Genomic DNA, 17,506 nt, shown 5'->3' with positions numbered 1-17,506 from the left:
AACAAGTTTGCTAGGAATTGAAAACGTTAGCTAGGACAAGTTTCTCAAGAAAATTCGCGTCGCGGAAGATTTATCGGTTTCCAAAAACGTTCGCCGGGGCAAGTTCTTATCGGGTTTTGAAAACGATTGTTAGGACTATCCACCCTCGCGGCGAATACTTGTATGACGTGAAGAGTCGCTCTCCATTGAGAATTTAGAATAAGGACCTCCTGAACCGGAAGTACGAGGGTGATGCAAGAGAAGTTTCCGCCCCGATGTGAGCATAGCGAGTAAATTGTAGTTAGTCAATAAGACTGCGCGAGGACGAGCTAGTATACCCGTGCGACATACGGTTGAAGTCGAATGGAATCGGTAATTCATTCGGAAGCATAAATATAATTTGACAATAATTGAAGGTGTGTCCCCGGTATGGTTGTTATAAATATTCTCGGAGTTTTCGGATGTCCAAACCTGAAAAGATGAAGTCATGTACATGGCACATGGTGGTGTTTAGGTTGATCGAGTCTAACCACCATCACGTGTCACTAGAACTTTGGTATGTCTTACCGTAATATAACCACGTTGATCGAGTGTCGTTATATTACGCTAACTCATACCTCCATTCCCACATCACTCTATAGATTCAAGTTCGTGTAATCGTGAAGTTTAAAATAAACAAAGTGTAACGACGTCTCTAACGTGACTCGTATTGAATCGAAAGAATTAGTGCAACTATAAAGAAGCGTTCCCCGAGGGAAGTGTATAAATGATTGTTCACGTCATTGCGGTTCAAGTCAAGCGATAATGCCCTTAGGCACGAAAAGAGTAACGAATCATGATAACAAAAAGTACGCAACCGTAGTGATAATTAGCGATGACGATACTCACCTAGAGTAGTGATGGTAGTAACAAGAAGTGGTAGATAGTAAGGAACACCGGTGTGACACCGATAGTAAGTTGAAACGGTGGCAAATCATAATCTGGGAGACATGGTTCCCGGACAAGTGTGACCAATGAAGTCGTTGTCATCCTTACGCGCATGAATCTTGAATTTACGTGTGTTACCAGAAAGTGGCGGAATACGAGTTCGTATGATGAAGGTTGGGTACCATTAAAAAGTTTGCCTAAGAATGATTCAAGTATAATGCACAAGTAGTCAAGTAAGTGCTATCTATAGCAAATGTATGTCAGAATGCAAATGCTAACTACCCGGTTGTAGTCTAGACTCACCAATGCGTCCTAACGACTCTGTTAGACACACTAATGCACGTCCTAGTTCCCTACAACCAACGCTCTGATACCATCTGTAGCGACCCGACCAAATCGTCATTGACGGCGCCGACTACTTAGGTCCCGTTACGTGGTCGTAGTCCCTATATGAGACTCGTTTGACCAAAATTATGTCGCGTTCATTTGAAACGTACCATGCTTACAAGGTTTAGTTTACAAAACCGTTCGACGACAAGTTTAAGTTTACAAGGGTATAAGTATAAATGAAATAACTTGCGACATAATTAGTTTAAAAACACAGTTGCTATAAATAGCGTAAGTATGTAAACAAAAGTTTGAATCCAAAGGTGTTATCACTAGCGTATGTATGTATGTATCTTGACTCCAAGCAAGTAATCAGAGTGTATGCATGTATGCTTGACCCCAAGCAAGTATGAGTGTACGCGGAAGCATGTATCAAATAGCCAAGTATGAACCTGAGAAACATATAGAAAACTGTCAACGAAAAACGTTGGTGAAATCATAGGTGTTGTAATAAACGTTGTTTTTGAACCACAAGATTTAGTATTCCCATAGTTGATTATCAAAATCGTTTGCATTCCAAAAGTATTGTTCGCGAGCACCCAATTATCAAGACTTAACGTTTCCTTCCATAGAACCCCATCACAATAGTGTTAGAACATACACTGTTTCTCGAAAATATATTTCATCCGTAGACGGTAGCGAACCGTCCGTAATGAGGGTTTGTCAAACCCGTATGGCCACACAATATAAGTTCTCGCTTACACCCTGCAAGTGTAACTAATGATAATCGAATTGAGGATTTTTGTTCTAACTCGCTGTGGAATGTTTGTTTCATCGTACTTGTGTTCAAAGTATAAAAGTAAGTAGTACAAAATGTAACATAGTATATGTTTCTCAGCCCCAATTTAAAAGTATAAAAAGTTGTTGAAAAGGTGGGACTATGATCTCACCTCGAGTGCACGAGTATAAAAGTACTTCACAAAGTAAACGTGTGCATGATAGTTGCTTAGCCTTGACCTAAACAAGTAAGTTATATCAATTAACCGGTTACGACACAAGGTCGGGTGAAACGTGTTCAATTAGTCCTATGGCTCGTTACGACTCGATTAAGTATAGCATGTGAATCACGTTGTCAAGTTTCATACAAGAAACAAGTATAAAAGCATGTTAGAATGATTGTATAAAAGTTTGGTTAAGTTTGACTAAAAGTCAAACTTGGTCAAAGTCAACGAAAAAGTCAACACGTTCGGGTCGGGTCCCGGACTATTTTTCTATGCTAAATTTTCATATACAAGTATATTAAAACAAGTTTCATGTGAATCGGAGGTCGATAGCTAGTCAAACATTTCGCGTGAAATGCGCCAAACAAAACAGAATCTGGCCAGGCCAATCCGCGCGCCGCGCGGGGATGGGGCGCGCCGCGCCACCATCTGGGCAGAGATTTCTGGTCAGTTTTTCAAAGTATGCACGAACCAAACATCAAACATTCACCATTTATGATCCGCAAACAACCAAAACATGTATCTTATATCCTCGGAAAGGTATTTTGACGAGCAATACAACTAACCACATATCATCAAACAAAAACATCATTTACAATAACCGAAAACTCGTCAATTGATCAAGAAAGGTTTATTTTCAAAGTTTCAAGTTCGTAAAACGTATTTTATGATTCGGGAATCCAATTTACACATACGATATGCCGTTTCGAAGGTAATTAAGCATACATTGCATCTAAACACTAACAATTAACATTTCATGGCATTCAAGCATCAAAAGTTCATGTCAAGAACTATCAAACCCTAGTCAAACATCACAAAATCCTTAATCGGGTTTTTGAAGTTTTCTTAATCAACCTACACATCAAATTGAAGCTAATGATGCTAGTAACACATTTAATACATGCACTTTAACAATCTAACAACCTTAACTCATCCAAAATCAAGGATTAAGCAAACCCATTTCAAAAACTCAAACTAGTTACTCCAAACCACAAATCGAGCAAACAAAACATATATTCATGTTACACACGAGCCATAGACACTAACTAACACAATTTCAAGTATATAAAACGAATTTAGAGAAATTTAGTGTTTTAGAAATGTTACCCAAAATGGATGAAATTGGTACCAAATCGAAGAGGATGATGAGAGGATCACGAATATGTAATTTGTTTTGAAGTTTGCTTCCCGATCCGAATTTAGATGATGAATTATGTTTGTGTTCTTGAGAGAAAAAAAGAAAGAAAGAGAGAGAGAGGGAGATGATGGAAATGGTGGAAAAATGGGTTGACTAGTTGACCTAGTCAACTAGTTTGCCCATTTGGCAACTCCGGTCCCTCGAGTTTCAAAGCGGGTGCGGGATTTAACCGATCGAATATTTTTAAAACGCTCGAGTAAACGGGTGATGTCAAAATTAAATAGCGGGAATATAATGAACGTTACTCACGGAAACTATTAATTTAAATACGAAAGATATTATTTAAAAAAAAAGACGGTGTTAAAAATAAATTTAACGGAAAAACGCGGGATGTTACACATATGTATTGATGGGGGTTCACAAGTCGGTGATACCCTTGGGTGATTCACAAGTCGGTGACACCCTATAGTGTTCACAAGTCGGTGACACTTAGTGGCGCTTCACAAGTCGGTGATGTCACATGGCGGTCACAAGTCGGTGACCCATAGATATTGGTGGGTAGTTCACAAGTCGGTGACACCCTTTGATGAGTCACAAGTCGGTGACAATATACGAGTGAGACTCGACGTTATTGGTCGTCTACAAGTAGGTAGTGCCATAGCGAGGAACGGTTTGTTATATTTATGCATTATTGTGATTTAGTATATTATTGTGGCGATTTATATACTAACGTTGTTGCTAGTCGTATGTTTGGTGTTGCTAGCTCGTTTATGCATTTTGTTTGCATGGTATTGTAAGTGGATGCGTGTAGGTAAATTACATATGTATATGTGTAAGTATTGCATTCACTAAGCGTTAGCTTACCCTCTCGTTGTTGACTTTTTTTATAGATTGCATGGATGCGGAGGCTCGGGTAAGCGGGGACTAGTGGACTTGCGTAGTTACTTTAGAAGGCTTGCTTTTGGATTTATTAGAATTGGGTAGAATCCCCAATCGCCATGCTCGGCCTTTATTTTGTATTACAAATCATGTGGTTGAAAACTTGTATTTTCGTACGAAAGTCGTAAAACGGCCGATGTGGGCCCGGTCTTCGTAAAACTAATTTTATTAATGGGACGTGTTAGTTCTACATATATTAATGTATGGTTAAAAGTGTTTTGTCTAAATACGCCGGGAAGTGGTCAAACATTTTCGCACTTCATGACTTTTTGGACAGGCCAGTTTGGCGCGTCGCGCGGCCATATGGCGCGCCGCGCCACCTGCTGAACAAAGAATTTTTTTTTATTTTGGTAAATTTCACGTGGTCGATTGTATATCGGGTTGAGATGTTACAGTGTACATTAATGAATCACAGCAAAGAATGTAACCAAGTCAAACCAACTCAACTCATAAATAATTATAGTAAAAATACATCATAATATACATAATATACGGATTACATATTTAATTAGTAAAACCAATGTACAGATTACAGATCACATATGATAATATTAGGTAATCCTAACCTAAACCCTAATCTAACAATACACCCTAAAATCTAAATCCTACACCTTAAACCCTAAACACTTCTAAATCCTTTGATTTAAAAACTAAATCTAAACCCTAAACCTTAACCTAAACCCTAAATGTAAACTCAAAACCCTAAACCTAAGCTCTAAATCCTAAACCCAAACTCTAAACCCTAAAATCTAAACCCTAAATCTAAACCCTAACCTAAACCCTAAATCTAAACCCAAAACCTTAAACCTAAACTCTAAATCCTACTCCCTAAACCCTAACCTAACCCCCTAAAAACTCTATACCCTAACCTAACCCCCGAAAAACTCTAAACCCTAACCCTAAACCCTAAATCTAAACTCAAAAACCTAAACCTAAACTCTATACCCTATAATCTAAACTCAAAATTCTAAATCTAAACTATAAACCCAAACCTAAACCCTAACCTAAACCCTACATGCTAAATCTAAACCCTAAACCCTACACTGTAAATCTAAACCCTAAACCCTGAACCCTAACCTAAACCCTGAAAAATCTAAACCCTAGCTCTAAACCCTAAGCCCTAAAATATAAACCCTAAACCCTAAACGTAAACCCTAAACTCTAAATCTAAACCCAAAACCTTAAACCTAAACTCTAAACCCTAAAATCTAATCCCAAAACCTTAAACCCAAACCTAAACGCTAACCTAAACCCTAAAATCTAAACCCTATACCCTAAACCTAAACTTTAAACCCTAAAATCTAAACCTTAAATGTAAACCCTAAACCCTAACCTAAACCCTAAATCTAAACCTAAAACCCTAAACCTAAACTCTAAACCCTAAAATCTAAACCCTAAAATCTAAACCTTAAACCCTACCAAAACTCTAAACCCTAAACTATAAATCTAAACACTAAGCCTAAATAAAACGATAATCAATTATATCTTAAATAAATATATCATAGATTTTAAATTACACCATAAACAATTATATCATAAATACATCATAAACACTAAAAAACGATAAACAATTAATAGCATAAATACATCATAATATATAATACAGATACAGATTTTAAATAAAAACATAAACAATTATATCATAACTATATCATACATCATAATATAGTATAAACAAAAAAGGTAACCTGCGACAAAAAAATGGATATCACATTATGCTCAAGAAGTGGAAAAATAAGCACCTTGGATGTGTTGGAAATCAAAAAAAAGGTTTGGTTAGGTTGGCTTGGTCCAACCACAAAAGAATTCTTTTGTTGAGATTTTAAAATTTTAGAATCATCAATGTTCAAATTATCAGTATAAAACTATACCTTTAACATAATAGAAGAAACTAACTTTAAATTAAAACCTTAAACCCTAACTCTAAACCCTATACACTAAATTCTAAACTCTAAACCTTAAACCCTATATGTAAACCCTAAACCCTAAATTAACCATAAACCATAAAATCCTAAACCCTAAGTCCTAAACTCTATACCATAAATTCTAAAAACTAAACCCTAAACTCTAAAGCCTAAACCCTAAACCCTTAACCCCACTAAACCGTAAACCCAAACACTAAATCCTAAACCCTAAAGCATAAATTCTAAAATCTTAACCCTAAACCCTAAACTGTAAACCATAAACCGTAAACCCTAAATAGCAATTCCTTAATCTTAAACCATTAACTCTCAACGTGAATCCTTTTTATCCATTAAGCTTATATTAGTTGTCAAAATAAATTTAGTTTTTACTATAAGTATATATAATTAGAGTTGTACCAAAAATATTCAAAGGATTAACCATAGAACATCTACATCTCAGTCAAATACGTCTCTGGGCTTTCTTATAAACAACATTCTTGGTGGTATTTTATCATTTCCATTGTCGTCCAATATGATTGATTTTAATCCGTTTATTGTAGTTAAATACGCATGTCTACAATGATTGTTTATTCATTTTATTGAAAGAAGTAAATAAATATTAATAATTTTTGTAATATGATGTATATGCTACATGAAAAATGTAATTTGTCATTATTATTTTTTTATTTTTTATTGTCATCACAATGGATTGGAAAAATGTAAACCAATATGATGTATGTTCTAAGAAAATGTTTTTGCTTGAACAATTCAGATTGAGAAAGATGTATTCGGTCATATGAAACACAACACCATGTAGAATGTGTTAATGTGGATAAAAAGTTAGCTTAAAAGGTGTTGAATTGGTGAAACTCATTATTAGTCATTAGACCAGGATGTAAACCAATGAAAGGTATAATCGACTTTTCCATGGGTTTTTTTTTTTTTTGGGTACTGTTGGGCTTTGGTTTGTATTTGATCGTTATAACCCGTGACTTCGCGAGATTTTACATAAACTGTTTATAAACATAATAAAATATCTCAAAGCTACTCATATGAAGTTATGAACCTTTGTTATAGTGGGATCATACATACCAGAAATACCCCTCGTTTCATCAATTCCATTTGTTCTATTCGAATTAATGCTAGGGTTTATGACAACATTAACACGAGAATCTACTCGTTGTGAATTTGGTGACAACAAGACCCGGATCGGCCCGCGTGATGCGGCAAGACCTTTCTGGTTATATGTTCATGTTTAACGTAGCGTTTTGTATATAGGAGCAAAATAGCTACAATTTGTTTTCGTTAATACATTACATACAGAGAGATTACATGCAAATATATTACATACTTACGTGGGGTAGGTGATCTAATAATTCCATCAATAGAGCCACTGCTGCCAGTGACGAGTTTAGTAAGGGAGCTACGGGGTCCTGTGACACCACTAGTTTTTCGAAATTTATTGCAAAATTTTATTTATTTTTATATAGGACACCACTAAATATAATAATGGGACCCCATAAATTTTAAAGATTATAATTTTATAGTTTGGACTAATAAAGTAATTGAAATTAGCCTATTTATAATTTTATAGTATGGGTATTTTGCGAGTAAAAAATACGAACAATCTTATATTTTGCAAGTATTATCCAATTTTATGTTTGTGTTTTGAGCGCGATCCGACCCGATTTGACCCGACAAATTCAATATTTTGTGCAAGAAAGTTATCAATTAAAATTTTGGGACCCGATTAGATTTTGATCCTAGAATCGCCACTAACTGCTGCTAACATTTGTAAGCTTCAACAAACACAAATCAACCTTCCAAATTCCAACTTTTGCTATATTTACAAATTTACTCATTCTCTTAGCTTGAGAAAATATAAGAGTATCATTAAGGCTTACGTACCATTTGACAACTGACGGGTATAATTCACTTTTAATTCTAAAATAATTCCTTAACAATTCTGACTATCAAAATCAAATTGCAACCCTACTGATAATTGTAATTCTTAGCCCAAACTGTTGCTATTTTAATATGTATTTTAGTGATCAACTACACAATCAAAATACATATTTAATTATGTAGCTTAAATTATGGTTTTAGTGGAACTTGTTGACAAATGTTTGACATGATTGTAAACTGAAGTTGTGATAATATGATGGCTTAGTATATATGCTAATACGTTCAAGGCCCTAGTATACAAGCAATAATCTGGACTTGTTTGCTATTTTGTAAATGTTAGCTTCTTTCATCATACATTTGTAACGTTGGTTGTTAAAAACATCTGTGAAAAAGCATTGCCGGCAACGCTTTATTAAAGTAACAACGCAATCCATTTAAAATTTCTCAAGCCGAAGTCGAATCAGAAGCGCCGATGACGGAGATTCGTCTAAACCTTATTCGTTTGTGAGCGAGACATCCTGTTTTGGGCACCTTTTAGTGACTTTTTTCTTTGATCTACCCGAACGACCCTTATTTTGTCTCGCAACAGGACTCAGGTTCTTCAACAAAAATAGCATGTGAAATATTTAGTAGTCATTAAACTCATGGTACTGCTATAAGTATGGTATCTGATATGATTAAGCTTTCGGAAAATATACATATAAATTTGAGAGAGAGATATCCTCAAATTTCACATACAGTCAAGAGGTCTAGTCTAACCTCTTTCAACATACAACTTGAACTACCATTCTATAATAATCACTATTTTATTAGGTAAACCTAAACACTGTCTTCCCGACTTGCCCATTTTGTGAGAATACATATTTATTAGTTAACCCAACCCGACTTAATTCGACCCGTATCAGAAGAAACGTTATGCAATAAGAAACAAATGGTACCTTATCGCCTCAATGTGGACGTTCACGTCCCTGCAATAACATAAAGAATGCCACAAGTATGATACAAATATAAGAAATTGTGATTAACTGAAATAAATGGAACACATTTAAGTTTCTTGATTAACAGGTTAAAAATACCAATTGTAAAGTTTAGTTTCTTTCCTGACTTCTCAATACGTTCATGCAATAATGTATTATCAAGGTTCCGAAATACGCAACAGAGGAAGCTTCCTCTGATACATTTCTATCTAGCTGCTATCCTACATAACATTCATACATACAATATCAAGAATTATCAACACAACACAATGACACACACAAAATAGTGAAAAAATAATTTAAATTGTAAAATTCCTTATTGAGTTAAGATGGTTAAGATGGTTCTAATACCTTTAAACTTCTAACAAAGCCATTACTGTTAGATCTTATGAGTTGATAAATGAGAATTGAGATGAAAGACTTCAGATATGGATTGGAAAAGCTAATTGTACTCACTCATTAACAAAGCCATCACTGTTAGATCCTATGATCGAGTTGATAAACCGAAATTGAGTTAATTGTCTAAATTTTTTAGTACATGAAAATACCACGATAAGCTCAACTTTTGTGAGATTTGTTGACCTGCATACAGTTTAAAATAATTGGCTAAGTTGCAAACACATAATTCTGAAGGCTTTAGTTAACATTTTGAATAAAAGCATTTTGTCGAACACTTTAGATGCGGGTCATATCCCATATCTCATATCTCATGATTGCAGCTAAGACAATATACCTGACGGATTACATCCATTTTATACCTGATATGCCCATCAACTACGCATATCCAGCAAACAATAAGTATTTACACGTACCTCGTAATTTCTCGAACAAAATGGCAGTTTTGGCTTTAGCAGGCATCTTCTCTTTACGGTCAGTTACAAGCTCGATGCCAACCATCAACCCCCTCCCTCTCACATCACCGATTACTAAAAAGACAAAAAGAACATTTACAAATTATGGTTGTAAATCAATAATATTTTCAACATGTCCATTTCAATTAAAAAATTACTTTCATATTTTTGTTGAAGATCTTTCAACCGCCCGATCAAATGTGAACCAACATTAGCACAATGAGTTTGGCGGTTTTCCTTATCGAGAACCCTAAGGACCGCAAGTCCACCAGCCGAGCACACAGGGTTACCTCCAAACGTGTTGAATTGTAATTTTTGAGACATAACTTGTGCTATTTCAGGAGTCGTAACCACTGCTCCTAAAGGTAAACCATTTCCAATTCCCTAAACATGATCATCATATTAGCCTCACATCCACACACATAATAATATATGATCATGATAATAAAACATTATATAGCAGATAACAATATGTGAAATGGTAAAACCAATTCTGAATTTGGTTTTAAGAGTATGGTGGTGACAATTATAAGTTTAAAACTTAAACGTGAATGTGAAAACCGAAACACGAATCTGAAACGTTAAACGCGAATATAAAAAATGAAACGTGAAACTGAAAATGGGTCTCTACACAACCACAGCCAAAAGTTCAAGATGAAAAATGGGTCTTGGACCCAAACAAACACAACCCTACCCGGGTCTCGTCCCAACCAGTTTGACCCATTTGAAAACTGACCCGTTTTGACCAAACCCGACCCGTTTGCCAGATATAATTATATCCATTTTGACCAAACCCGACCCGTTTTGACCAAAACATTAACTCTTCGTAACATGTTACTTTACAGAAAGTGTTGTTGAGTCAACCTAATTAGGCCCTGTTTATTACCTAATAAGAGTACCCATTTTGACTCATTAACCAAATACTCTTACCTTCCCAATTTGCAACTTCTACCCAGACACGTTTAAGTGCTTCATATAGTAGAAATGTTAGAAATAAAAAGTAAAAGGGAAGGGTAAAAAAAAATGATAAAAAAACTTTACCTTTGCCATGGTAACAATATCCGGAATCACGTCCTGTGTTTGAAAACCCCAGTAATGGCTTCCTGTACGACCGAATCCCGTTTGAACTTCATCGGCAATGCATACACCACTCGCTTTACGGAATCCCGGGACCAATTCAACCGCTCCCCCAACTCACTAAAGTTCAATCAAAATTCTAGCTTGACAAGTAATTGTACAAGTTCATCATAATTTAAAACAAGTTTTCATTAAAAAAAAAAACTACCCTGAATGGTTTCAGATATAAAACCTGCAACTCTTCCGGAAGTACCATGATCAATGTGATCTTGTACGTCTTGCGCATAGCTTTTAGCATCCGACCCAAACACCCCACGATACGGATTTGGATTCACAACATGATGTATTTCACCCTACAAGATTTTCACATAAGATATTTGGTAGATGGGAAACAACATAAGTGGATAAGTTTTTTTTTTTTAAAAAAAAAGACAAAACAGAATCACAATACTAATACAACCTAACTTCCATTACACCTAACATTCAACATAATCAAGTGTTAAAACCTATTAGTAAGATCAGAAGATTACCTCAATTTCAAGTAAAATTGAATGTCGATTTTGACTCGGTTGTCACTGTGTAGTGTGAACTGATCGTCTTCTTCCCAAAATTAGGTCAAACACTCATAATCGTATTCTAAATTCAAAAATTCTGGATTTTCGGTAGTCTTCATCCATAATTTAGGGCTAACAACACAAACTAGAACATTAATTAGTCCTTCAGACAGAAATTAGGGCAACAATCACACTTGTTGGTATTGAAAGATTTTAACCTGCATACAATGATTGTGAATGTTGCGATTTTCAGATAGTAGTAAGTGTTAGTAGAAAACATCAATATTATCATGAACGAATATTGATCATGGGGTTTTTGTAACAAACGTATGCTCACCAATTAGATTTACATAAAATATACATATGAAGCACCACTTATTAATAGTTGCTTGAATATGGTAATAATAAGTAAAAGAAATCTTGTGGTCTGCCATGTTGAAGATCAAAATCAGATGTATCGATGGGTTAATTGACAGACAAACTCACTGTCATACACTCCATTTCAAACTTTAACCAATTTAAAATTATTAATTAAATACAATAAATAAATACAAATAACATTTTATTTAATAAAATAAAAACATTACATTATTAAAAATTAAAAACATTATATAATTAAAAATTAAAAGACAATACATAAATAAAAAAACAAAATAAATAACGCTAATTGTTTCGAACAATATAATCATCCGGGAGTGTCCAAATGTGCTCGATCAAATTGTTAAGAAGGACATTATGCGCTCTTTTATCTCGCATCTCTCAATCCACCCGATCTTGGAGCGCAATTCTCTCCGTCCAAGTACGTCGCGGCATGTTTTCTCGTTCGCGGAGATAATCCTCTTCGAGGTCGCATATGTTGCGCTCGTTGTCTTCGGTGATCATGTTGTGAAGTATAACACAAGTGTACATGATTCGACGTATTTTATTGATACTAAAAGGTCTTGCTGGGTGTTTTAGTATTGCCCAACGACCTTGAAGAACACCGAAAGCTCGTTCAACGTCTTTTCTCGCGGCTTCTTGAAAACGTTTAAACTTTACATTTTTTGGCTCAAGTGGACATTTAAACGACTTGACAAGTGTTGCCCATTCTGGGTGTATGCCATCTACCAAGTAATACCCTTTAGTAAATTTGTGCGTGTTGATAGTGTAACGGACCTCAGGAGCTCGACCATCTAATAAATCTTCGAACAAATCCGATTCATTAAGAACATTAATATCATTGTTCGAACCCGCTGGACCAAAGAAAGCGTGCCAAATCCACATATCGTAGGACGCAACCACCTCGAGCATTATTGTTGGTCCTTCGTGATCACCCCTGTGGTAATGCCCTTGCCACGCAACAGGACAATTTTTCCAAGACCAGTGCATGCAATCGAGACTACCTAACATACCCGGAAACCCGTGCATCTCCAAATGTTTGGCATGCAATCGACGAACTTCTCCTTCAGTTGGTTTCCTTAAATACTCTCGCGAAAACATATGAATAATACATTTGCAATAATTTTTTAAACAATCTCGAGACGTTGATGCGCCCATGTGTAAATACTCATCGAATGCATCAGGCGCAATGCCATACGCCAATTGACGTATGACCGATGTACACTTTTGAAAAATATTGAAACCGAGTTGAGCGGTTGAATTGTATCGTTGATCAAAAAATTTAAAATAATCGGGTCTCGGTTGAGAATTATACGTTAGAATAGCATGACCAATACGCATAAACAATGACTTACTCATTCGAAATCGATTTCGAAAATAATCACCAGGAAATGTTGGATTATCTGAGAAATAGTCGCGAAACAAACGATTACCCGTATCAATACGATCTCTATGTAACCGGCGTCTTCTAATAATTGTACGAGAATTTCTAGCCTCATCTTCTTCGTCCATTGCATTAAGCGAATCGAGTAAGTTAAGCGTGTTGTAACATTCTTGAATTAAATCTTCATCAGAATCGGACTCTGCGCTATCACTATCCGTCTCGCTTTCGCTCTCAGAAATTAATAAATCTTCCAAAGCCATTTGAATTTTTTTTTTTTTGTGGAAATATGAATTGAAGGTTGGGAGTGTTTGATATAGAATAAAGATTGAGATTGAGATTGAGAGTGTAGTGATTGAGTTAGTGTGGTATGTGTATGTATGCATAGTGAATTAAAGTAGAAGACAAAAAAAAAAGCTGCATTATAGCCGTTGCAAAAAAAAATTAATAAATAAATAAAAATTTAAAGCTGCAATATTTAGCCGTTGGGATTAAAGAAAAAAAACTCAATTTAGCCGTTGGAAAAAAAAGAAAAAACGAATGGGGCCCACATGTCAGCCCGTTAGAGCCGTTGCAGGCTTGGCTAACGGAGGCTGTAACGGAATGCTGGTGGTGGTGGTGGCTCGTTAACAACTGGTGGCGGTGGTGGGTGGCTAACCATAGCGGGTGGCCTTATTAGTTAATATGTTTTGTAGATGATTTAGGGTCATTGGATCAAAGGGTATGCTAAAGTAATTAGTTGATCTAATGGTGATTAAAGGGTGTTTTAAAATATTTATTAGCTAATAAAAACCCCCTTTTAAAGTATATATATATATATATATATATATATATATATATATATATATATATATATATATATATATACATATACATATTAAGTAACTAGAGAGAGGGTGAATAGTTATTTAATATGTTTTTAACATTTTTTCGATTGATCACCCAATTCGATTAATTATGATCAATCAATTCAACTCAAACTTGATGTGTGTGGTGTATATGTTCAAAATGATAAGTAAAGTAATGTAAAGAACATAGACACAAGAATTTATAATGGTTCGGATGGATGTTAACTAATTCACCTTTGCCACTCCCCGATTACACTAATCGGGATATCTTGCTTCACTAAGCACTTTTCTCCAGACCCGGTGGAGATCCGATTTACAAGTCTTCAACTTCTTTGGTAGACAACAAACATAATCTTTCTATCTCTTTGAAAGACCAATTCCAACCTAGCTCAACTTGTGTTCAACTTGGACAAGTATTAATCTCCAAATAAGATTAATTAACTTTCTAAGTCCCTTTAAGGAAGTAGATCACTAAGCTAGCCTATGCTTCTACTAATTGAAGTTACAAGACTCATACAATTAGTAATGATAATCCTAAGACAATTCTAGAATATACATCATACTGATAGTGCTCCAAATGAACATATATTTAATAGCAATATCCTTCCGATATGTAAAGTTTTTCAGTTGCAATTGTTCCATTTTCAAGTAATATCCGTTTATATTAAATAAGTGCGAAGACAAAAGGCGAAAACGAAGATTCGAAGACAAAACCGTTCAAAAAGCTCAAATGTACAAGATACAATCCAAGTGGTTCAATTTATTGATAAGAAACGTCTAAAAATGACAAGAGTACAAGTTGCGGAACGCAAAGTACAAGATATTAAATTATACGAAAGGACGTTCGAAAATCCGGAACCGGGACCTGAGCCAACTATCAACGCCCGACGCAACGGACTAAAAATTATGAGTCAACTATGCACAAGAATATAATATAATATTTAAATAATTATATAAATTATTTATATATTATATATATTTAAATAAAACGTCGACAAGCAAATGGCCAAAAATTGGTGAGCTGGCCCAGGGAGCTCCGCACTCGCGGAGCTGTGAAGGCTTAAACCTCCGCACTCGCGGAGCAGCCAAAATCAGAAATGTCCTATAAATGCAACGAGCTTCTGCCGAGTTTTACACACAAAAAAATAAATAATACTCCCTCTGTAATAATATATATATATATATATATATATATATATATATATATATATATATATATATATATATATATATAGTTTTATATTAGTTAGTTTGGGTTATGTTAAGGTTATTTTACGGGTTTTGAAGTCGAAATTCTGTCCGTGTAACGCTACGCTATTTTTAATCATTGTAAGTTATGTTCAACCTTTTTTAATTTAATATCTCGTAGCTAAGTTATTATTATGCTTATTTAAGCCGAAGTAATCATGATGTTGGGCTAAAAATATTAAAATTGGGTAATTGGGCTTTGTACCATAATTGGGGTTTAGACAAAAGAACGACACTTGTGAAAATTAGACTATGGGCTATTAATGGGCTTTATATTTGTTTAACTAAATAATAGTTTGTTAATTTTAATATAAAGATTTACAATTGGACGTACCTATAAATAACCATATACACTCGATCGGACATGATGGGCGGGATATTTATATGTACGAATAATCGTTCATTTAACCGGACACGGGAATGGATTAACAGTCACTAGAATTATTAAAACAGGGGTGAAATTATGTACAAGGACACTTGGCATAATTGATAATAAAGTATTAAAACCTTGGGTTACACGCAGTCGATATCCTGGTGTAATTATAAAATAAAGTATTAAGACCTTGTTACAGTTTAAGTCCCCAATTAGTTGGAATATTTGACTTCGGGTATAAGGATAATTTGGCGAGGATACTCGCACTTTATATTTATGACTGATGGACTGTTATGGAAAAAAACCAGACGGACAAATTGAATAATCAAGGACAAAGAACAATTAACCCATGTGCATAAAACTAAAATCAACGCGTCAAACATCATGATTACGGAAGTTTAAATAAGCATAATTCCTTTATTTTCATATTTAATTGCACTTCTAATTATCACATTTTTATTTATTGTCATTGTATTTAATTGCACTTTTAATTATCGCACTTTTTAATTATCGTAATTTTATTTTATCGCACTTTTGTTATTCGCAATTTCATTATCGTTATTTACTTTACGCTTTAAATTAAGTCTTTTATTTATTTAATATTTTACATTAGGTTTTAACTGCGACTAAAGTTTTAAAAATCGACAAACCGGTCATTAAACGGTAAAAACCCCCCTTTATAATAATAATATTACTTATATATATATTTGTATTTTTATAAATTAAAACTAATATAGCGTTAAGCTTTGTTTAAAGATTTCCCTGTGGAACGAACCGGACTTACTAAAAACTACACTACTGTACGATTAGGTACACTGCCTATAAGTGTTGTAGCAAGGTTTAGGTATATCCATTCTATAAATAAATAAATATCTTGTGTAAAATTGTATCGTATTTAATAGTTTTTCCTAGTAAAATATACACTATTTCATATACGCCTCGCATAACATCAAGTATTTTTGGCGCCGCTGCCGGGGAAGTTAAACGTCGAAAGCGCAACGCTAAAAATAAAAAATAAAAATAAAAAGTTTTTATAAAAGTTTTTGTTAAGTTCTTTTTATAAAAATATAAGTTTTAAAAATAATAAAAATATAAAAATACAAAAAGAAAAAAAATAATAATATATTTATATTTTTAAGAGTTTATAATATTTATAAAGTAAATAAGTATTTTTATTTTAGTTTTAAAATTAAATTTTTATTTAAGTTATATTTATATTTTTTTATATTTTATAAAACAGAAAAACAGAAAAACAGAAAAAGTAAAAAAAAAAAAAAATCTGAACCTGCATAAAAATCGAACCTTTCTCAGCTGAAACTGAACCCTCCGCGACTCGCGGAGCTTTTGAACTGGGACTAACCGCACTCGCGGAGGTCCTCTGACAGGTCAAACATAGTACGCATTAATTACAGTTTAGGGTTTTATTAATAATAATTATTATTATTAGCCCTAACTAGGTTTTAAATATTTAATTAATTTGTTTATTAAGTTTTAATTAGTTTTATTAATATATAAAATTAATACTTTTATAAATAATTATATAAAAATAATATTTTTATAAAAATAGGTAATTTTATCATTTTTGTCTCTTTTTATAATTTGTATATTTTAAATATTTGTATATTTATCGTTCGTAATTAGTTTTAAACTTAGTTTTTGCTGTAGAATTTTTATATTTCTATATTTTTAGGCTTTGCCG

At 34.1% G+C, this 17,506-nt stretch overlaps 2 protein-coding genes across 9 annotated transcripts; both read right to left on the bottom strand.

The window, feature by feature from the left end:
* Window positions 1–8,371: 8,371 nt before the first annotated feature.
* On the bottom strand, window positions 8,372–12,031 carry LOC139840281 (alanine--glyoxylate aminotransferase 2 homolog 1, mitochondrial-like). 8 transcript variants are annotated; one of them, XR_011757321.1, is made up of 7 exons: window positions 11,917–12,031; window positions 11,556–11,797; window positions 10,990–11,378; window positions 10,107–10,332; window positions 9,910–10,023; window positions 9,059–9,679; window positions 8,372–8,719 (listed from the first exon to the last, which is right to left on the bottom strand). XR_011757321.1 is itself a non-coding variant. In XM_071830544.1 (6 exons), exons 2-5 carry the CDS (start codon window positions 10,996–10,998, stop codon window positions 9,081–9,083), a joined length of 357 nt encoding a protein of 118 aa, XP_071686645.1. In that variant the 5' UTR covers window positions 10,999–11,378; window positions 11,556–11,950; the 3' UTR covers window positions 8,372–8,719; window positions 9,059–9,080. The 8 variants fall into 8 exon arrangements, 2 of the variants coding, with proteins under 2 accessions (XP_071686645.1, XP_071686643.1); XR_011757324.1 differs by having other exon boundaries at window positions 9,059–9,088; window positions 9,197–9,679; window positions 11,556–11,954; XR_011757322.1 differs by having other exon boundaries at window positions 9,059–9,318; window positions 9,449–9,679; window positions 11,556–11,954.
* A 307-nt stretch (window positions 12,032–12,338) lies between these two features.
* LOC139841146 (uncharacterized) lies at window positions 12,339–13,601 on the bottom strand. Its single transcript, XM_071831379.1, has one exon. It carries the CDS (start codon window positions 13,599–13,601, stop codon window positions 12,339–12,341), a length of 1,263 nt encoding a protein of 420 aa, XP_071687480.1.
* Window positions 13,602–17,506: the final 3,905 nt, after the last annotated feature.

Source organism: Rutidosis leptorrhynchoides, chromosome 4 (genome assembly GCF_046630445.1).
Source record: "Rutidosis leptorrhynchoides isolate AG116_Rl617_1_P2 chromosome 4, CSIRO_AGI_Rlap_v1, whole genome shotgun sequence".
Classification (NCBI taxonomy): domain Eukaryota; kingdom Viridiplantae; phylum Streptophyta; class Magnoliopsida; order Asterales; family Asteraceae; genus Rutidosis; species Rutidosis leptorrhynchoides.
The sequence above is the reverse complement of the archived record's forward strand: the minus strand, read 5'-3'. Positions and strand labels throughout refer to the sequence as shown.

Excerpts from the sequence above, each read along its gene's own strand:
- LOC139841146 (XM_071831379.1), bottom strand. The coding sequence starts at position 13,601 with ATGGCTTTGGAAGATTTATTAATTTCTGAGAGCGAAAGCGAGACGGAT.
- LOC139840281 (XM_071830542.1), bottom strand. Across the intron at positions 10,024-10,106 it reads TCTTCAACAAAAATATGAAA|TAATCGGTGATGTGAGAGGG; the intron begins GTAATTTTTTAA and ends TTGTCTTTTTAG. Across the intron at positions 9,680-9,909 it reads TTTGTTCGAGAAATTACGAG|GTCAACAAATCTCACAAAAG; the intron begins GTACGTGTAAAT and ends AACTGTATGCAG.